The sequence below is a fragment of the Octopus bimaculoides genome, chromosome 12 (assembly GCF_046866305.1).
Source record: "Octopus bimaculoides isolate indiv1 chromosome 12, ASM4686630v1, whole genome shotgun sequence".
Taxonomy (NCBI): Eukaryota; Metazoa; Mollusca; class Cephalopoda; order Octopoda; family Octopodidae; genus Octopus; species Octopus bimaculoides.
The window spans coordinates 50,064,828-50,088,605 of NC_142939.1; the positions used below are offsets into that span (position 1 = coordinate 50,064,828).

Genomic DNA, 23,778 nt, shown 5'->3' on the forward strand with positions numbered 1-23,778 from the left:
GACAAGTGTCTTCTACTATAGCCTTGTGAGTGGATTTGGTAGACGGAAGTTGAGAGATGCCTGTTGTATATGTATATATTTATGTGTGTGTATCTGTGTTTGTCCCCACCACCATTGCTTGACAAACGATGTTGGTGTGTTTATGTCCCCATTTCTCAGCAGTTCGGCAAAGGAGACTGATAGAATAAGCACTAGGCTTACAAAGAATAAGACCTGGGATCAGCTTCTTCAACTAAAATACTCTTTAAGGTGGTACTCCCATGTGACCACAACCAAATGATTGAAACAAGTAAAAGAATATGGCTGTGTGGTAAGTAGCTTGCTTACCAACCACATGGTTCCGGGTTCATGGATGTATGTATGTATATATATATATATATACACACATCTATGTATGTGTGAGTGTGTGTAAAACATAAATAAATCAGGATACATAGCTGTAATGAGAAATTATATATTGATTATAATCATAGAGAAAAATCAATTTACATATTGGTCTTTTGATCAAGAGAAATTTAAAAAAAACATAAAAGTTACAGGAATTTATTTGGTATTGGACAACCAGCTTGTAGGTAATGAGTTCAAATCTACAGCAAGTGTTTCATTGAGTTTTTTTTGGCAAGGCACTTTATTTTACATGACCTCAATTTCCAGGGAATGTTATTTACTAGTTTAGATAACTTCATATACAGAGGGGAAATTATCAAAACATCCATTCAATACCATGAAACTCTAAAAACTGTGCCACTTAATGATGTTCTGAACTCAAAGGAGAATGGAAATTTTGTTTCACAATTTTTTTTTAGTAAATGTACAACTGAAATTCAGGAAATATGTCCTGATTGGAATGTTTGGTGGTTCTATAACAAAAATACTTCTATTTTCTGTTCAAAAATAAGTAAGGCATTAAGTGCATGTGTGTGTGTGAATATATATATATATATGTGTGAATATATATATATATATATATATATATATATATATATATATACACACACATATAGTTCCAGTAGATATTGTAGAAAATTTGGAAACGTTTTCCTTTTCAGTCAGAATTACTGTATTTTATAATTAGTTAAACTGAAAAGAGCAATTATTATGGTAATATTTTTAAATTAAAAAAAAAAACATGATAATGCTCTAAAATAAATATGACAGCTAAGAAAATAACACATTTTTGATTTTCTGTCTCTTAGAAAAAAAATCAAAAAAACAATCCCAAAACATAAAGAGAATTAAAATACAAGAAAACACTAAAACTGAATTAAAATTGCTCAAAAGACATCATATAAATTATCTTTTCACATGTGATAAACCATTTTTGTAAATGAATGTTGGAATTCACAGAAATTTGTTATGAGAGTGAATATGTAGGAAAAAATAATCTTTTTTTGATGAGATTGTTGTTGTTGATTAACTTCCAAGTGAATGTTCTAGCTGAACAGACGTATAGCTCAAGGGATTCGAGATAGGACAATCTCTCATTTTATTCAGCCACTATAAATTTAGGTCTACACCAGTGGTTCTCAACGGGGGATCCATATGGCCCCTAAGGGCCCATATAAAATTTTGGTGGGCTCCCTGCAGCAAAATAGTAAATTGGGGATCCACAATAGAATTTCAAGGGCCCCTGAAAAAATGTTGCCTTAAATGTATGTATTGGTATTTATTGCAAGAAACAGATTTTTTTCTTTATTGTTTTACACAGTTCAATGTGTGATGGTTTGAAAAACAAAATGTTAGTGTGAGTTGCGAAGAAATATCTAATATTTCAGACAGTTGAAATGGTGAGAGAATTCAACTGCACATTATAATATAACAACAAGCCTCTTGGTCAGCAGTTTTCAACTATTTTTTGGCTTATGAACCCCTTTGATTACTATTTTACTCTGGTGAACCCCCAGAGCCATTCGATATTTAGAACTACTTGCTTTTCACACATTAAATTGTCTAGGTTGAATTATGCAAAAAGAGTTAGAAATCTTGCTGTTTCTTGGAATATACACATCCAAAACGAACGTTTTTTATGGACCTTTAATTCTTAAGTATTTGGATTGTTCTGTCAAATGTGAAGCTTATTTATTTACATTGTTTTGAATTAATCAGACATTATGTCATAGCTTTGAAATTCTGATGATGTGATTGTATATTTTTTGTATGATATTGTAAGATATTGTACAAGGCCAAATCTGGCCAATTTGAGCATAAAACAGGTGATATATTTGGGCTGGACGTAGCCAGTTTAAATGTCAAAGGGTTAATATACTGCTTTGGGTCCCCAATTTACTATTTTGTGTGAACCCCCACTATTTTATATGGATCCTGGTTGAGAACCACTGCTCTAGGTGGTTGCTCAGTTTGCTAGAAACAGCAGTCAAACTTCTTTTCAACTCATACCATAGCATCTTAAAACAAATAAGAACACACTAGCTAAGAAGTTTTAGATATACAAGATACGATGGTCACAGGTGAGGGGCCCCTGATCATAATAAGTCTGCTTGCTTTAAGGATGACATAATATACCCTCATTCATAATTTAAAAAAATATATCTCTTTTTTTTTTTGGCTGTACCAACTAATATCTTTTCTTGTAGTTTGCATGTTTTTTGGATTTCATTCCAGAATATTCTGTGAAAGAATTTCATTGCATTGATAGTTATCTAGCTGCCACTGAGGAATGGAAATGGTTCCTTGTTGTAGTAGTAGTAGTGGTTTTGGTGGTGGTGGTAGTAATGGTAGTGGTAGTGGTGGTGGTGGTAGTAGTAGTAGTAGTAGTGACAACAGCAATAGTAATAGTCATTATTGTCATATATTTCAACTTTTTTAAGATAGGGAAGGGATGGACGATCCAAGTCCAGTGTATTACTGGTATTTATCATTGTCATATTATTATTATTATTATTTCATTTTTTACTTTTGTTTTTGGCAGGGACTTGAACAGAAATTTAATGAAATTTGAAATCAGAGGAAATGAAACTAAATATCATATTGTATTTATTCATTTTTTTTTTACTCTTCCTGCCAAACTCTTTTTTTAAAGGAGCTGAAATATTGCAACAAAATTTTTTTCAGTCGGATAATTATACAACCAAGTTTTGCCCTGAATTTCAACTTCAGACTGAAGGTCTTTCCATCTACCAGCTGGAATGTATATATCACGCTTTTTGATGCTATCACATAAGTAGGGGGCAACCATTAACTCATTGCCAATAAGAAATTGGTCTGAGATGTTGAGAGTTGTTTTATCATTAGGGTTGACCCACCAAAGGGGGCGAATAATTGGAAGGCCTGCTTTGATGTCTGAAGAAAGGCCTTCAATAGTTTTGTACACTAATTTTCGATGGAGAGTGATAACGTCTCGTAAATGTAATGAAGTTGTATGATTATATAAGTACCTGCTGTATGATAAACGGACAACTGGCATAAAAGAAGCCAAGGTGATATATCGCATGTACAGTTCTTGAGTAATATTGGGAAATTTTACAGGGGAAAGAGTTATGTACGGATAGCCTAACATACTAACAGTTAGTGCCTGATCAATGACATTATTAATACAGGTATACTTGCCTCTGGATACAAACATAGATTTAACATTGATCACTAATAGTTTATGTTTGTTTAATTTGGAATCATAATAAAATATTTCTGAACTGTTTCTGTAGAATGACGCCATTTTGTCAACGTAGTCTTTTATAGTGTAACTTGTGTTATAAAAGCGAATATTCTTTGGAATGTAGCTCTGTCCAATTGCTAAATTACGGAATCCTCCGAATTCTGGCTTCGTAGAAAGGTGAAGCAATTTGTCCAAATACCATTTTGAAGCATTTGGGTTGGAAACATCTACAATAGCCATCTGTTTATTTTGCCATTTGACAAGCTTTGTAACGTCACTCAAATCATCCCTTATAAAATATCCTGAGGTCATTCCAACATTGAATTCTCTGGATGTGAAATGGAAATAAGGACTTATTGGATATATAATACCAATATTATGACAATCAACTTGACGAAGGAATTCAGAGATATTTCGGAATTGTTTGGGATCAAAAGTGAAATCTCCCTGACTTTGTTGCCAATTGTTATTCAATTCGATGTAAGTATCGTTATAAGTGTGAGCGAATTTACTATTAATGAAATTAAGGATGGCACTTTGTATAGAAATATTCCTGGAATTTTCTTCAAAAGACCAGATCATTGTTTTTAAAAGTTTATTGTTCTTTGCCAGTTCATCTTGGCTCACAGGTAAAAATGTCTTTTTCATGTTGACATAAGTATCTCTGATATCACTACCTTGACACAAATAATAGTGGAGTTGTTGGTTGGGATATGGTTGTCTTAGGTCTGGCAGAAGACAAAATAATCCATCATCAGAAGAATTCCAGCTAATTTTAAAAGGATGTGAGTCATTTACAAAGATTCCAACACCATCAGAACTAATCCAAAGTGGTTCTAATACAGAACCCAACATATCTGATGATTCTGTTGAAAATGGAATAGGACCAGTAGAAAAATTCTTCAGTGGCCATGATTGCCTTGAACCAATGTTCATTCCATACCAATTAGAAGATTTTATCTGGTAACAATCAAGGAACTCTTCTACCTGTGAAATTTCCCAATTTATAGAATAGCAATACAGACTGCCTTTTTCTTCATGTAGTATTTGTAGCTTGGTAGAGCGCTGACTTTGATAGCACAATTCTTGAATGCTTTGTTCTTTAATCTTTGGTTGACAAAAATGAAAGCTAGATGTGAGGTTGATTCCTAACCATCCAGTTAGAGTTATTCCTTTAAATTTATTCAACAGTTGTACTTTCCGTTCAGCTTCAGAGAAATGGATAAGTCGGCCAACCAAAATAGCATTGGTTTGTCTTGCATGAAGAACTCTCACAGATATGAAACCAGCAAGAATCAATATGAAGAGTGTGGCCACACTGTATTTAAGCAGTTTGGAGTTTTCTTTACTTGGAGTCTAATGAATAGATAAAATATAAACATATAATTAGCCATGGTAGAAAATGACAGTCTGAATGTGGAGCATTTAATACAATTAAATTATTTCAAGTCTTACTGCACAGACTTGAGAATAGATATCAAGAGAATGTAGAATATGAATGCAAGAGTGGTACCAACTGTGAGTGGAGTACTTGGGTCAGTGATGAAAAACCTTTAGAAACACCTTGGCAAAACTGGAATCTGTTTCAGCATTTGTTGTTGGCACTCCATAGCTTACGACGTCGAGGGTTCCAGTTGATCCAATCAACGGAACAGCCTGCTCGTGAAATTGACGTGCAAGTGGCTGAGCACTCCACAGACACGTGTACCCTTAATGTAGTTCTCGGGGATATTCAGCGTGACACAGTGTGACAAGGCTGACCCTTTGAATTACAGGCACAACAGAAACAGGAAAGAAGAGTGAGAGAAAGTTGTGGTGAAAGAGTACAGCAGGGTTCGCCACCATCCCCTGCCGGAGCCTCGTGGAGCTTTAGGTGTTTTCGCTCAATAAACACTCACAATGCCCAGTCTGGGAATCGAAACCGCGATCCTATGACCACGAGTCTGCTGCCCTAACCACTGCACCATTGTACCTCCACCAAAGCTTTCATACACCATAAATATTTTACCTTTCATTGCACAAATTTTGTCAATTTCTTATTATTTTCTTTGCAGAAAACAGTATTTGAGAGTTGCATCTGTATGTTGTTGTAGTATTTATTGTTGTGTCTCTTGTTGTTGTTGTGGTTCTTATTGTTGTTGACTGGTTTGTATGTTTTGCCAAGCCTTCTAGGTTTTTTTTTTTTCATCTTGGTAGTACCAAACCTTTGGATCTTAAGATTTGGGGTTCAAGCCACTGGTTTTTTTCTCTGTCCCACCACATATATTTCTCTTTGTTGACACCCCCCCCCCCCCTCGCCCTGCACACACTCTATACCTCATCACTGAGCTATTGGAAGCGGATGTTGTAAAATAAGACAGAAGACAGAAAAGGAAAAGAGATGATGATGATGATGATGAGAAAAAAATGACAAGTGACATATTCCAAAATAATAATAATAATAATAATAATAAGAATAATAATGATGATAATAATCTCAACAGATGTGAAAAGAAAATTGCGTTTTCCTAAAGTTGGAGAAAAATAAGTTGAAGACAGCAAGCATGAAAAAATAAAATGAATAAATAAATAAATAAAACCTTTAACAAAAAATAAATGAAAAATAATGAAAATACTAATAAAAAAACAGGTCAGTTAAATGTTAGTGGGAATTCAAAAAAGAATTTTAAGGTGTAACCTTTAACCTTTCTTGAAAGGAGTTGACATTTGAACTTTAGTTAAAAAAATGAAGCTTAATGCAATTATCAAAACACAGTTAGGGGAATGTTATGCAATGCATTATAATATTAAATATATATAATGTTATATAATACAGTGTTATATAATGCAGTGTTATATACTCTTGGGGGTCAGCAAAAGATTTATTATAACAGTAATGTTGAATACAGATATAGAAGACAACATATATCTACACACACACACACACATTATATAAGCTTGTTTATCTGAGAGAAACTTGAACCTGTTGTTTTTGGTGTAAAGTCCTGTGTAACTGTTTATAAAATTTATTTCTATGCACGTAACACAAACAGTTATATACATAATAATGTATGTGCATACACACAAGCATAAACAAGTTTCTGCCTTTTTTTGTTTGCATATTACCAGACTTTTATCATCACCACCACCACCACCACCACCACCACCACCACCACTGTCACCACGATCATCATCATCATCATCATCATCATCATCATCATCACCGACACCAATGTCACAATGGCAACCACCACTGTTGGTCATCATCCTCCTCATCATCAAAACCTTCACTGCCATCACCACTGCCACCACCACCACCTTTATCATCGTTGTTTTTAAGTTTGCTTTCCACATCAACATCGATTAGATGAATCACCATGTTTCAAGACAGTTCTTATTCAAAAGTTACTGTCCTCCCAAACAGGTTGGGAACTAAGTGTCACTCAAACATTCCATTTTTGATAAGATTTCTACGACAAAAAGCCCTTCCCAGTGTTAAACACTTTATAGAGTTTAACGGACACATACATACACACATACACAATACATTTGTTCATTTATTTTATGACCATCTTTATATAGCCACCCAGACTGGTGATGTTGATGATGAAGTTCAACTTGAACTTTGTATTTTTACTTACTGGGTCTGGAAGAAGGGACAGTTCTTATAGCATTCAGAGATCTCCTTAATCTTTTCAATACAAACCTGCCTGAGACAGCCCCAGATTCTAACTCACTGTTCTAAGGGGTCTAAATTATAATCTACCACCAAAATTTTATGGTAATTTGTTCCAGCTCCCAGCTTAATAATCAGAAAGTTATTTTACTAAATTCTTCATAATTCAAAAAATTAATTAAAACAAAGGCAGCATATGTTGATAGAAATATGGTAACAAAGGTGTTAAACAGGTGAGAATGCTGTCATTAATGTTCCTTTCTCTTGAAGCTTTATAAATCAAAACCTGCAGGAAAAATACAAGCAGGGAAGGAATTCCAGAGAGGAGATGTTCTAAGAAGGAAGAACTGGGCATAGTGATTGGAGTGGGGCCAAGCAAAGAAGTGGATACAATGGGTGAAGGTACTTCTATTTTTCTTGGTTCTTGCATCAGAGTAACCAGTGAACATATAAAACATATAGAAACTAGCTAGCTTTTTGTTGCTGATGTGTATGTAGTTTCAAAATGCCTTATTTTACAACTATGAGATGTATTGTTATTGTTAAACACATTTCATCAATATAAAACTTATATTAGTTGCATAATAGGCGTGCTTTAAATCAATTACATAACTTTGATATTAAAAAACTGCATACTCTGTCTTGAAGTACCAGGCGTCACTCCTTACACACACACAATGACAAACATCCAATTTCCATCCACTAAACACCTGGCACCTTACCTGACCTATATATAATATCATATGTCAGAAAAGCTTCTGTAAAAGTCTCTGTGTTTTTGAGTTAGAGGTGTGGAGTAGGGAGGCTTTGTTCACCAAACACATACTGAATGTTCTTTCTCCTGAAAAAAGATATTTCTTTACACATGTGGAAAGTAAAACAGGATTTTGTGAATTCTACAAAAACCACTGCTACAGTTTATAGTAGTGAATCACACCCGGATGTGTAAGAACCTACTTAGAGAAAGGTGCGAAATCTATGACTGAGTATTAAATGTCCTCTCCAATGACATAATACAATATCTGTAACAACATAGAGATCATCAAAATACGAATACAATGGCTGTCCTCTCATTTAACAAGTATGACCGTCGATGATAGATAATAATATATCGTGATTGCATGAATGGCTGTGCAGTTAAGAAGTTCGCTTTCCAGGCAAGTGGTTCTTGGTTCAGTTCCACTGTGTGGTACCTTGGACAAGTGTCTTCTGTTATAGCCCCAGGCCAACTAAAGCCTTGTGAATGGATGTGGTACATCGAAACAGAAAGAATTCCATTGTGTATGAGTGTGTGTGTATATATATATATATATATATATATTGCCATAATAGATTGCTGCTTGTTTCTTTCTGTGTTTCTTTCTGTGGAAGAGTGTAGGTTTGAAACGTTAAAGACTTTTTCAATTCCCGAGCGTTATACTAATACATCTGATTGTTTTCTACACCACCTGTCTTCGTCTTTTTGTTTTTTTGTGAATTCTCCCTATATATATATATATATATATATATATATATATATATATGTCACAAGCTTACAGCAGGACCTAAATTCAATATGCAAGTGGGCCAAAATAAACAACATGCGGTTTAATGCTGGAAAATTTCAAGCACTGCACTGTCAACTCACGAATACAGTACAATCTACATTTACAGGACCCGAAAGCACTACAATCCCAGAGTCACATGCAGTGAAGACTTGGGGGATCAGTATGTGCAATGACACATCATTTCATATGCACATAAGCAAGACGGCAGCAAAGTGCAGACAACTGGCAAGATGGATACTGAGGTCCTTCAAGACAAGAGACCAAGAAACTATGTTGAGCCTGTGGAGAACCTTTGTTCTCAGTCACTTGGACTACTGCTCCCAGTTATGGTCACCATATAGTGCCAAACTAACAGTGGAGCTTGAAACAATCCAATGCCACTACACTAAAAAGATTGAGACATTGTAGCAGATGAGCTACAGGGATAGGCTGAGAAAACTGCAACTTTACTGCCAGGAGTGAAGGTGTGACAGATATGTAATAATCTACATATGGAAATCTTTAGAAGGGCTAATACCTAATTTCTGCATTGAGTGTTATACAAATGCCACAACTGGCCGCCATTATATTGTACCAAAGGTACCATCCACTCCATCTATATTCAGGACCAAGTATTGCAATAGTCTAGGGTTCAAAAGCCCATAGCTCTTCAATGCCCTGCCACAAACATTAAGAAATCTGCATAAGGTGGAAGTAGATGTCTTCAAAAAAGGAACTAGACATCCTCCTCTCCTCAATACCAGATGAACCAACAACCTGACATGAGGTACAGAGAGAGAGCAACAGAGAGAGAGAGAGAGAGAGAGAATGAGAGAGAGAGAGAGCTAAGAAACAACTTACACTTTTCTTTGGTCGTGATTTCAAGCGTGGAACTGTGATTACTGTTGTGTGTTCTGCAAACCGAACGCTATCAGTCGAGTCAACTGTGGCATACTGTGAATTGCATCTTGTGGTGGGAGCAAAGTTGCAATTCGCTGTCAAGTCATTTTCTCCTTGGCCTCCTCCTCCTCCTCCTTCTCCTCCAATTCCATCTTCTTGCTCAGCATCTTCTGCTAAGCTAAATTTCACGTATGTATCTGTGGTAGTGTTTTGCTCATCTTCTGCATTTGTTGTTTCAGACGGGAGAAGCAGTGGTAATTCACTGCCCGTGTCCTCAAACACCTTGTCATCTTGTAGGAGAGCAGAGTCTTCTTGGTTGAATTCTGTAGAGTCGAGCAAGCAAACATCTTCGACAGTACTGCAAATGAGGCAAAATTTCAAAACATCAGTTTTAAATATAAAAACTTTATATTTATCTTAGTTAAATATGAGAAACAGTTTGAAATATTGTTCTGGGAAGGGCTGGTGAATGTAAGATTGAAAAGACTGTCTAATTTTGTAGTGGGGAAAATTAAAACGTCTTCTTAACCCATTACCTCCCATTATTCTATTAACTGGAATTTTTTAATGAAACTTTGATTTCTAGCATAAAACAGCCTTAGAAACACACTGGAATGATCAAAATAACATTTCAAAATAACATTTTAAATAGAAATAAGCGAGATATTGGGTGAAAAATTAGCAAATCTCATTTGAATATCAGAGAAATATACCTAGTAGATATAGCAAAAAGGTTAGATATGTGTAAATATTGACAGATAATTACGAAATTTGTAATTTTTAAGTGATCTCATATGAGGTCACTGGTAGGTAATGGGTTAAAGTTGTTGGATTGGTTTACCAAGTGCTTTACAGATAGCACTGGATGTATTTATCATGGTATTGGGCACTTGTAAGGTTGCTTGGTAACTCTTCTCAAGACTAAAGAATTCTCATGACTGAGAGGGAGAACAGGAGAAAAGGTGAGAGATTAAAGTATGATGGGGGAAGGGTAGTAGTGGAGAGACTAAGAGATATAGTATTAGAGAAAGGAATAATAGGAGGAAGGGATTAGTGAAAGCAAGTCAGAGAATGAAAAGGATGGTGGGGTGGATTGAGAAGATCAAGATTCAGGCAGAAGGTGTGATGTGTAAAAGAGAAATAAAGATCTTAGGGAAAAGGATGAGGAACCAGAGCGTATTCCAAAAGCAACATGTCCAAAAAGGCAAGCCCATATCACCATACATTTCTTGTTCTCTTTATGCATTTTGTCTTTCTCTCAACTCATACAACCTACCTACTCATGTCATTTCTCTAATTTATTCTCCTGCCTACTGTATTATTAATATATGTATGTGTGTGTATATGCTTGTGTGTCTGTGTTTGTCTCCCCAATATCGCTTGACAACCGATGCTGGTGTGTTTACGTCCCCGTAACATAGCGGTTCGGCAAAAGAGACCGATAGAATAAGTACTAGGCTTCCAAAGAATAAGTCCTGGGTCGATTTGCTTGACTAAAGGCGGTGCTCCAGCATGGCCACAGTCAAAAGACTGAAACAAGTAAAAGAGTAAAGAGTATATATATATATATATAAATTGTCAAGAATGTGATTATATATATATACATATATACGACGGGCTTCTTTCGGTTTCCGTCTACCAAATCCACTCACAAAGCTTTGGTCGGCCCGAGGCTATAGTAGAAGACACTTGCCCAAGGTGCCGCGCAGTGGGACTGAACCCGGAACCATGTGGTTGGTAAGCAAGCTACACACATGCACATACATATAGCTATAGCTATGTTCCACGTATGTATTTACGTATGCATATATTAACATGCAAACACACAAAAACACACTCGTTAATGGGGTGTGTAGAGTTGTTTTACCCTCAGGTCAGTCCTCACAGAGACCACCCATGCAAAGGGGTAGCCGCGTGTAGATGATATCTTAAAGATCCATCGCTATAATGAACACCTCATTACACACACACACACACATACAAACATGCAGTTTACCATAATATTTAATGTAGTGTGGCCGTCGGAACGTCACATTTTCTCCATTGTCTTGTCTGTGTATGTCTAGAAATAAGTTTTAGTGGTGACTATGGGAGAATGTTGGTGGTGGAGCGAGATTAGTAAGAACGCAACGAACTTTTAAAAATGTTGCTGTCTATGTCTGCGAAGTGGAGCAGGACGGACTTTTAAAAATGAAACAGTTGTGTATTATGTTGTATGTAGGTAATTGTATAATTGTTCAACGATGTTTACCTTTCCTCGAAATGGATATAGTCTAGATTAATTGAACGTATGATGGCCCATAATAATTCAAGTTACGCTCACTTTAATTACGTATCGCTAAACATTACTATGCTTACATAGACTTAAACAGCGAACGAAATAAAGGAAAATGTACACATATACACCTACATTTATGTATACATATATATATATAGAAAAGTTGTACTTAGTTATAACTTAAACCTTACACCCTCTCCTTCTCATACACACACATATGCATATTCACACACAAATAGATACATCTACGCGCACACAAGTTATATTAAGTTATAAATAACTTGTCTACTTTATTTCTCACCTCTTTCATAAGTATAAACACGCATACTACCTGTTGATTCGTCCCATTCTCACTAATTAAATGTCTCAATTAGATGAATTAAGATTGCTATATCTATCTATCTACTTATGTGAATGTGTACACACACACACACACACACACACAATAGGCGAGAGCTATATATGCTCAATATCGAAAATACATCGTAGTGCTCAAATAAATTTGAACTTGCGAATTCTTCGTCCAGGGCAAAACCCAAGGTGTCAAGAGTGGCCGTAAGAGAAATACCAAACGCGTTGATATAGAGGTAGCAATGCAGATAAACAATTAGGCTTCACACACACAAGTCTACATTTATTAATATACACACATATTTACACGGAGCACAAAACAAATACAGAAAAATATGTAATTTCGTAACTCGACAGCTGTTTCAGGAAGCTCAGAGTCACGTAATAATCATAATCTTACTATAATGGGCGTTATATCCGTCTGTCCGTGTCTTTGTCTGTTGCCTCTTCACGGCCAGACAACTGGACCAATGGTTACGATATTTTTGGGGTTTACAAAGACGATCGCCAGGAAGGTTTCTAGTATTGAAATATCAGAAAGTATGGTTATTTCGTGGATATCGATTTTTGAATTGATAAACCACCTTCGCATTTTTATTAAAAATTCACCGACCACTAGTAACTCTGAATTTTCACCGCAGAGTTCGTGGCCCCATCGTAGATACGTATCATTATCGAAGCATTAGGCACGGATATGTCTTGCGTGTCACATCCCGCAGCAAAATATCTGTTAATTTTTGCTCTATAACAATCTATAGATAGAGGACAGTTAATAGTGAAAATAAAATGGAAAAAGTGTTCAGTATATAGTGTGTGTGATTATTTAGTGGTTATTGAAGTGTATACGGGGGAGCCCTACAAACTACAGATAGGGTAAGGTGTCGGGAATGCTCTGGGACTTGAGGTGGTGTACATATACAGCTAAGGAAGTAGAGAGTTTAGAGGCTCTATTTAAGAATGACTTCAAGTGAAATCAATGGTGCTGCCAATGTAGACCCTAGAACGTGGGAACGTGGGGTTATTATTGCCTGGCATTTATATAAAGATGTTAGAGAGTAAACAAAATCCATCTAATAGACATAGTTAGAACACCCAACAATTTCAGGTTTTCCCACTGCTATGTTGATTCATGTTATCAGTTATCCAAGAAGTAGGATCAGCGGTGTTTTCGTAACTAGTATGGAACTGGGAGAGGGCATTAACGCAATCACGTGTGGTAAGGCTACAAGTATTAGGGGCGATTGCACTAACGTCACTTTCCGTTCTTGCTCCACCTCCTCTTTTCCTTCAACTGTTTATATCTGCTGACGCTACTATTTGAACCGCTTTCGCTAATTTTCTCTTGACAAGGGAAAACGGACTTATTCTAATATCTCCATGTGACTGGTTACTGATTACATACTTTCACTTAATTGCAGATTTCATCTGCAAGTCATGATTATTATGTAGCTCTGAGCTTCTTGGAACAGCTGTAGAGTTAAGAAATTACATATTTTCTTCATATCTTTCTATATTTTTGTGCTCCATGTAAATATATAGCGTGTTTTTCTCCCCCTCCCCCTCTCTCACACACACACCTGTTCATCTGTGCGTCTGTGCATTTAGCATGTTTTTCCGTCCATTGTTTATTACTATAGGTGTTTGACTTCTGAATGTAGTATATATATATATATATGGTAGTCTTAACTACTCAGAAAATAAATAAAGGAATTAGACGTCAACCATTGTCAACTCAATAATAAAAATGAAACTGAAAAGAAATTTTTTCAACTGACAGTTTTATTGCAAAATTGTTTATGCATGGAAAAAATAAGTAGACGTTACAGGCGGCCAGAAGCACCTAAGAAAATTGTAAAAAAAACATAACTAGACGACCTGATTCAAAAGAATTTCTTTCTTTGAGATTTTTGCTCCATAACAATTTATACTGAGAGTGCCTATAAATTTCTTGCATTGTTGGTATTAATAAACAAGCCAGTGAAGTGTTGCAGTGTGTGGGGAATCACCATACAAGTTCAGATAACAATGGTTATAGGTGCTGTACGTATAGGTATCATTATCGAAGCATTAGGCACGGATATGTCTTGGGTCTCACAGCAAAATATCTGTTAAATATGGGTAGATCAATATCGACATTCGGTATAACTATTTCATTTTATTATCGACTTACCGACTAATGCTGATAAAAAATCTTTCGACATTTAAAAACGATATGGTTTTATGCATTTCTAATTCACCAGGCTATGATAAAGCATTGAAAACTGTGCGTAGGATAAAAGCAAACAGAAATCTTCTAAATTACATTTGTCCCAACATCAGTCTATGTGTTTCAGGTGGAGAGACGTTATCAAATCTAAATTGTTAAGTTCGCATCAACCCTAAATGCTCACTTAGGCATGTCCGTCACTAAGGGGTGAACTTGATGGCAATGCCTCCTCACTATTCAATGGTACGCCTTCAGATTTACAGTATACACTTATATCGAAACTCCACTTGAGCATTATTACAAATCTGGCGACGGACCTGCATTTAGGTCGGAGTTTACTCCGGTTTCTGAGACGTTTCCATTCGTTACTATATTTCTCTTGAAATATGCTGCTTTGTTTAAATTAATTTGGAAAATAATGAAGAATTTAATGAAATAAGTGCATTTATTAAAACTAGCGTTCAGAACATAAATTAATGTGAAATTTTTATGAAAGAGTTAATTTAGATCCCTTTAAAACAAGAATTTTGCACCAAAGGACCAAGGGCGATTTCCGGCAGGTTGATATCGAAGGGGTTAAGTGATTGAAAGTACAAGACCCTTCGCTGAACAAGCAAGTCTTCACAAGATTAACTCCAGCTGTTTTTGGTACTTATCTTTAACTGAGTAAACTGAACATGAAATAAAGTGACATAGGCGATCGCCGTGACATATATAAGGACACAAGCCATTACCGGGGCCAAAAATCGAACCCCGAGACTTTACAATCGCGATCTCAACACCCTAACAACAAAGACACGTGACATCACTGAAACCAAAACAAAACAGAAAGCATAATACGAAATAAAGCTAACTTAATGGTTCTGTCTTGACTTGTAGAATTTGTGGAAAAGAGAAAGGAACAAAGTAAGAAAGCAACACAGCAGAATAATGGATTAAATTGAATCAAAATTAAAGAACAAAAGAAAACATGATTTTCTTCTTCTCTCTCTTTCTCCCTTTCTCTCTTTCTTTTTTTTAAACAACCACCAAACAAAAAAAATAGTTGTTTTAAAGTCAGCTTAAACAGAGACAAGACGAATGTTAAGTAATTATTTCCAAATGAAGATCACACAGAAAAGAACGAGAAAGAAAATGTGATTAAAACGTTTTATAAGACTTAGAACAAATGTGTGTTGGTATGGAACACATTGGTTGATTAAAGAATACTGATTAAATCATTAAAAATAATTAAACAAATGAGCCATTAAATCAATCAATCTGTCTATCCATCTATCTATCAGTATATGGTGATCTTTCGAGATATATATATATTAGTTTATGTATATATTAATATTATCTCAGTTATTAAAACTTTTGATAATTTAAATACGTTAATAGTTATCAGAGGTAGCAAAATTACACTAAAAAACAAGATATCACAGCCGTTTTATAGGTAGAGATACCAAGTTAAAGTGATACATTTTGAGAAGATATGGATAATAATAATAAATGGAGCAAAACGCATGTCAATAAAAGTTCCTTTAATTCCTACACATGTTTCAAAATAAATGAGAGCTCTTTCACAAAGAAGAAAGAGCTGTTGGGGTTCCTCATATATTTCTCTTCAGGGAGTTCATAATAAAACATATAATAGCAAGACAAAAACGAAATGATGAGGTAACTTACGAGCAGAGATGTTACATGGTCAGTCTGACTGACCATGTAACATCTCTGGGTACTTCAGGGAGGATCTGGGTGCATTACAAGAAGGGGTCTCTTGTACCTCAAGAGCTGAAGGCACTAAGTACTCAGGGACATGTACATACACTCAAGGCAACGTGGCCAAGAGAGAGAGAGAGAGAGAGAGAGAGAGAGAGAGAGAGAGAGAGAGAAGACTGAAGAACAGAGAAGATGATGGGACCAGGATGTGAATGTACTGAGCAAGAGTATTGATGGCAGAAACAGGATAGGGAGATAAAGTAATGACTAACAGTAAAGATATGGTGAACGGAGATTGTATTGGATATATATACAGTCCATTTCAGTTTCTTAGACAAACATCAAGAAGGGAAAGAGAAATAGTGAACAGGATGGTGGTAGGGGATAAAATGTGGGTGGGTCTCATACAGTGGTATGGGATGAGTGATAGAGAGATGAGAAGGGAAGCAACAGCAGTAGATTTGACAGGTGCAGGTGTGGCTGTGTGGATGAGAAATTTGCTTCCCAACCATATGGTTTGGGATCAGCTCCACAGTGTGGCACCTTGGACACTTATCTTCAACTATAACTCTAAGCCAGCCAAAGCTTTGTAAGTGGATTTGGTAGATGGAAACTGAAAGAAGCCTGTAGTGTGTCCGTTTGCATATGTGTGGGTGTATGTGTGGGCAAGTGTCTTCTACTATAGCCTCGGGCCGACCAAAGCCTTGTGAGTGGATTTGGTAGACGGAAACTGAAAGAAGCCCGTCGCATATATGTATATATATATATATATATATATATATATGTATGTGTGTTTGTGTCTGTGTTTGTCCCCCCCACCATCGCTTGGCAACCGATGCTGGTGTGCTTGCGTCCCCGTGAATTAGTGGTTCGGCAAAAAGAGACCGCTAGAACAAGTACTAGGCTTCCAAAGAATAAGTCCTGGGATCGATTTGCTCAACTAAAGGTGGTGCTCCAGCATGGCTGCAGTCAAATGACTGAAACAAGTAAAAGAATACACACACACACACACACAAATAACATCCCAGTCTCAGACAGTCTCTCCCACCCCTTGGAACTATTTCCATTCTTCATAATCTCTGTCCACACGATTTCAACCAATAATCGTCTTTCTGTGCCTTCAGTCACTGTTCTATCTCTCTCTCTTCTGCCTCTGCTATACTCCACTCTAAACACCTCTCTTATCTGCTCTCAGTCCCAACACCCTTCCCCATCTGCCACCATGACCCACCTACTCCAGCCCCTTATATGTCCCTATAACTCCTTCTCCACACCTGCTACACATTGCACATCATCCCATACCGTCCTAAACCACTCCTACCTCCCACTTTATTCTCTCTGCATACTAGTATTTCCCATCATCTGCACCCACACCCTTGTTCAGCGCTCATTAAATCCACCTCTGCCTCCACCTCTTTACTGCCCGCACATGCTCACATGAAAGCCTCTACTCTCTCATCCTCTCTCCCATGATTCACCATCCCATCTGTGTCCACTTTGTTCCTTGTGAGTCTACTCTAGTACTACTACCTTCACTGCCTTCCACTTATCTTCTTCAGCTGTGCATCTCTTCTACAGCTAAACACTTCTGCTTGTCCCTCTATCTACCCTAACTTTTCAATACTTGGTACACAGCCACCCATCTCTACTTTCTCCTCCCAAATACTTCCTCTTAGTAATGGGCACTTTTTCTTTTTCCTTTTTCTCTGTTCTTTCCTGTCTTTCAAGTTACATGACAACATCACAAGTGGTGGTACCTAAAAAACAAAAACAAAAAAAAACCCACCAAATATATGTTGCAAAGTTGTTGGCATTAGGAAGGACATCCAGGGTGCTGAACCATGCCAAAGATGACATTGAAGCTCAATGCAGCTCTGTAGTTCACTGGTTTCCTACCAAAAAGTCCTACCCATTCCAGCTTGGAAAGTAGATGTTTAATGATGATGATGATGATGATGATGATGAAATACATCATCATGATTGTTATCATCATTTAACATTTGTTGTCCATACTGGCATGAGTTGTACGGTCTGACAGGAGGCAGGCCAGCTGAAGAGCTGTCCAGGGTTCATGTGTATTTTGGCATTGGTTTCCGCAGCTGGATGCCCTTCCTAACTCTAACCACTTAACAGAGTGTGCTGGATGCTTTTATGTAGCACTGGCACAGGTGCTCATAGACGGCACCAGCACTCATGAGGCCACAAGATTAGGATTGCTAAGGCGGCGAGCTGGAAGAAACGTTAGCACGCCGGACGAAATGCTTTGCGGTATTTCGTTTGCCATTACATTCTGGTTTCAAATTCCGCCAAGCTCGACTTTGCCTTGCACCCTTTCGGGGTCGATTAAATAAGTACCAGCTGCGCACTGGGGTCGATATAATCGACTTAATCTGTTTGTCTGTCCTTGTTTGTCTCCTCTGTGTGTAGCCCTTTATTGGCAGTAACAAAATAAGATTAGGATTGCTTAGCTGCAGAGGGATGGAGAGGACACACATGTATGCAAGGATAACCACAATTTTACTAAGTTCGATGTGTTTTCTCAAGCACAGCAAACTGCATATGAATGTATGTGTGTGTGCAAGTGTCTCCGAGTCTTGACATTGTATGACAGTAGTAAATGAGTATCACCATCATAACATGTCCTGTCACAAGGAAATATTACACTTGGAAAAGCAAGTGAAGGTCAGTGACCGGAAGAGCATCTGGCTGTAGAAAATTTGCCTTGGTCAATTCTGCCCAACCATTGACAGTATGGAAAAGGGGACATTATTCTTTGTAAACCTAGTACTTATTCTATCAGTCTCTTTTGCTGACCCACTAAGTTACAGGGATGTAAACACACCAACGTCAGTTGTCAAGCAGTGGTGGTGGTGGGGAAACACAGACACACATGACGGGCTTCTTTCAGTTTCTGTCAACCAAATCCACTCACAAGGCTTTGGTCAGCCCGAGGCTATAGTAGAAGACACTTGCCCAATGTGCCATGCGGTGTGGTTGAACCCAGAACCATGTGGTTGGGAAGCAAGCTTCTTACCACACAACCACTCTTTGCACCTTATATAAATCCCAGCTGTCTCATCTAAGGTGAGGACCATGTATTGCAATAGCTTGGGATTCAAGGGCCCACAGCTACAATATATATATATATATATATATATATATATATATATATATATATATCATCATCATTTAACATCCGCTTTCCATGCTAGCATGGGTTGGACGATTTGACTGAGGACTGGCGAACCAGATGGCTGCACCAAGCTCCAATCTGATCTAGCAGAGTTTCTATGGCTGGATGCCCTTCCTAAAGGAAAGTAGGGATGAAAACATCCAATCATTCATTGGCTCCATTGTTCAATACCCAATTTTGTAGAGAAAAACCTTACAATTCACATGTAAAGTTGCAAGTCTGGAAAACCCTTACAAACTGAGAAGGTGAATAACCGAGGAAAGTGATGCTAAAAGTACATTGGTGGGGAACTGGTATTATGAAGAGGGGGTAGGGGAATGAGTGATAACTGGCAGTGGTGTGGTGAGAGGGAAAGGGAAAGAGGAAGTGTAGTGCTGGGAGTTATTATGAAAGATGGGAGAAGAGTTTTAAGAACGGCAGAATGTGTCGTGTAGGGAAGGACCTTCTGTTGATTAGCAATAAGTAGTGCTGGACGAAAGTCAAAGAAAATACCTAACCATGCATTCAACTGATGAAGAAGAATGAGTTATATGTATGTGTATGTACATATATGAAAGTGTGTGGTTTAGTGGTTAGTTTGTATACATATATGTGTGTGTGTGCCGTTGCCAGTACCGCCTGACTGGCCTTCGTAGGATTTTCGAGCGAGATCGTTGCCAGTGCCCCTGGACTGGCTCTTGTGCGGGTGGCACAGAAAATACACCATTTCGAGCATGGCCATTGCCAGTACCGTCTGACTGGCCTTCGTGCGGGTGACACGTAAAAGCACCCACTACACTCTCTGAGTGGTTGGCGTTAGGAAGGGCATCCAGCTGTAGAAACTCTGCCAAATTAGATTGGAGCCTGGTGTTGCCATCCGGTTTCACCAGTCCTCAGTCAAATCGTCCAACCCATGCTAGCATGGAAAGCGGACGTTAAACGATGATGATGATGATGAACTAAAAGTCGGAGAGGGACGGGATAAACTACCTGCATCAACTTGCTATAAAGACAGGTAGTAATTTTACCTTGTCCTTATTCAAAGTTTCCAATTCGTAAGGATTCTCCAGACTTGCAACTTTACACGTGGCGGTGCATTAAGAAGGGCGTCCAGTTATAGGAAGCAAGGCAAAAATGAAACTCGCAAGGGAGATGTGGTCCCCGCTGAGATATCGAAGAGAGCAGCGAAGTCCCATTTAACTCATGCCAGCATGGAAAGCTAACGTAAAATGCTGCAGCTGCCATATATACATGCATATATATATATGTATGTGTGTGTATATGTATGTGTGTGTGTGTGTGTGTGTGTGTGTGTGTGTGTATGTATATGTATACTGTTATGAGTATAAAACCTGTATTATATATATTCTACATATGATGAAGGTGCGTGACCTAGTGGACATGCTGTTTCACACACTATTGCTAGATCATGGGTTCAATTCCCAGACTGGACAGCGCATTGTGTTCTTGAGCGAAACACTTCATTTCACATTGCTCCAGTCTTCCTTTTGATCAGGGAGAATGTTGGCATGCTCGCCTACCCTGTGGGATGGTGTCATCCAAAAGCTAAAACAAAGCAAAGTGCATTGTAACCAATGATGTGCAACATCTGATAGTCTGGTCAGTCATGTGATCACATGATATATATGCGTGTGCATATATATATATATATATATATATATATATATATATATATATATATATATATATTCTTTTATTCGTTTCAGTCATTTGACTGTGGCCATGTTGGAGTACCACCTTTAGTCGAACAAATTGACTCCAAGACTTATTCTTTGTAAGCCTAGGACTTTTTTGTTGTCTTTTTTCCTCTAATACATACCTGCTAACTCGGAAGCCTAGATCTCTGGCTCCAGCCCCAGCTGTGAACTTAGAACCTAACAGATGACCAATTATAGCACTTACACAACGTACCTATTCGTTTAGATCACCAGTGAACTAAACCCCTCATACTCTATAAGTCAGAGAAAAGATGCACTCGTATATCTGTCAGTAGAGTGGGTATATTATCTGAAATGTATAGTATTAGATATCCAGCAAGGCCGATCTTACCTATCGGTTTCGCATAAAGAATAGAATGAAGTGTTAAGTAATGATCAAATTATATAACTTTTCATTCATCAGAGTTTTCCGATATGGAGAATAGTCGACATATTCCCTTCCATATTGGCTATATCTGATGAACGTAAAGTTATATAATCGGATTGTTACTTAACACTCCATTGTATTCTTTGCGTGAAACCAATTGGTAAGATCAGCCGTGATATAGATATTTAAAAGTATACATTTCGGATAATATATATACATATGTATATATATATAATGCCATGTATGTTTTTGCTTTAAAATATGCATGACGTTGGCGCCAGGAAGGGCATCCGGTCACAAAACCCAAAAAACACCCCTTCAAATAGTCTCGTCCAACCCAGGCCAACACAGAAAGGGGCCGCTAAAACGACAATGACGATAATGATATATATATATATGGCGTTGCGCCCAAAAGCCGTAGTTTCTTCAGATATACATGTTTCAGTCATCGTACATTACGATTCTGTACACCTGAATAATTACATAATTACACATGTAAATCATGTAAATTAGCGAGAAAATGAACGACTGAATCAGCATGTATATATATATATATATATATATGTATGTATGTATTTGTATATACACATATATACTCTGCACAATGTATAGAGGGATATTCTCTTTCATTTGTATATCACAACCAACTACTTATACAAGAAATACTTCGGATATCTTATCTTCTATATGTAAAAACGATGGAAATATCACGATTAGAACCTTTTTTTTTTATCAAAGGTGTTCTCGATCAGGGACCGATCTGATCTGTGTAGGGTATTGTTAAAAAATTTCTCTGTATGAGAACTATAAAAAAGATCCGTAAAGTAACTGAAATGAAAGTACATTAATGCAAAACGATAAAGAAATTAACTTAAATAAAGTTAACATTCAACAGAACGGACACGTAGTGTACAAATGAAATTATCTTTTTTTGAAAATAAAATTATTATGATAATAGTAATTTCAATTATTGTCTCAAGGCCGTGTTATCGAGGAAAGTTATTGAAGTTGATTTAATCGGCTATACTCTTTACACAACATTCATATTCATTTTTGTTGTTGTTGCTTAGCCTACAAGTTAGTTCATATGATCGAAGGCAATACAATCGTGACCATCCTGACTTTATGTATATCAAAACTTACATTATCTAATGTATTCATTTTAAACGATAGTGTGATTTGAGAGATATTTGGCTACTATTTCTAGCGTGTCGTGCGACCGGTTAGACACCGTCTAGTTTGCTATTTACTAATGTGACCAATTACGAAGACCGGGTGTTTGGATGAACTTGTGTATACACATTCCTAGCCGATTACATCTGTTAATCCGCCTGTCTGTCTGTGTCTCTCTCTTGGTTTTCCCCCCAGGGACGCTTTACCAAACGAATTAAAACAATGAGCCATCACGAGAATATGTGGTCGACTCGAATTTCAAGAAATAGCAGCCAAATTTTATTTTTCTCAAATGACACTTTAAAAAACGATGGTATGGTCACCATTGGAATGACTTTGATGATAGGTTTGCCCGATCAGGACTGACCTGGGGCTGAACAACAAGTTTCAGTTTAAGTTTTCTTTGTTTTATCTTGATTTTTTTTTTTAAACTCGTATTATGTTTCCTCACTATTTGAAGACTAGGCAAGTAAGATTTGTCAACAGTTTCAATTAAATACTATCAACAAACGGAACCTCTACGTGGAATGATCGATCTCTTAGAAATAGCAGACTAAATCTCCCTCAAATCACACCCTACCCGTCTTGAAGTATGGATGCATACAACAAAGATAGTCCCTGATACACAGTGATAGGATGGTCACGATTAGAAAGCTTTTCATCATAACTCCTGGGTCAATGTAGAAACAACAAACTGTTACTGCAACGAAAGAGGCCTCAATCCTCCTCATTAACTCATACACTTGTCTTAAAAATGAAAATAGTAATGTAGTACTTCATAAACTATGACAGGATAGTCAAAGCTGGGACGTTTTTGATCATAAGTCTGCTCTGTTAGGGCTGATCCTGGGGCTAGACACGGCTCAAACAACAATAACAAGAAGAATGCAATGAAAGGTGATGTGAATCAACAACTTACTCACTACTGTTCTTTCTCGGCTCTGTCATATCTCTAATGAAAAAATATACATTGGGACAAAATGTGACAAGGTACTCGCTCTGACGTCACACACACATACAAACTAACTGTTCTTCACTCTCCCTACTACTACAACTTTTTTCTCCTACTACAACTTTTTCCTCCTCCCTCTCCGTCA

At 37.1% G+C, this 23,778-nt stretch overlaps 1 protein-coding gene across 1 annotated transcript; it reads right to left on the minus strand.

Annotated features, from left to right (window-relative positions):
* Positions 1-527: 527 nt before the first annotated feature.
* Positions 528-23,749, minus strand: LOC106871224 (alpha-galactosidase MYORG). Its single transcript, XM_014917575.3, has 3 exons — positions 23,601-23,749; positions 9,656-10,052; positions 528-4,969 (listed from the first exon to the last, which is right to left on the minus strand). Exons 1-3 carry the CDS (start codon positions 23,627-23,629, stop codon positions 3,035-3,037), a joined length of 2,361 nt encoding a protein of 786 aa, XP_014773061.1. The 5' UTR covers positions 23,630-23,749; the 3' UTR covers positions 528-3,034.
* Positions 23,750-23,778: the final 29 nt, after the last annotated feature.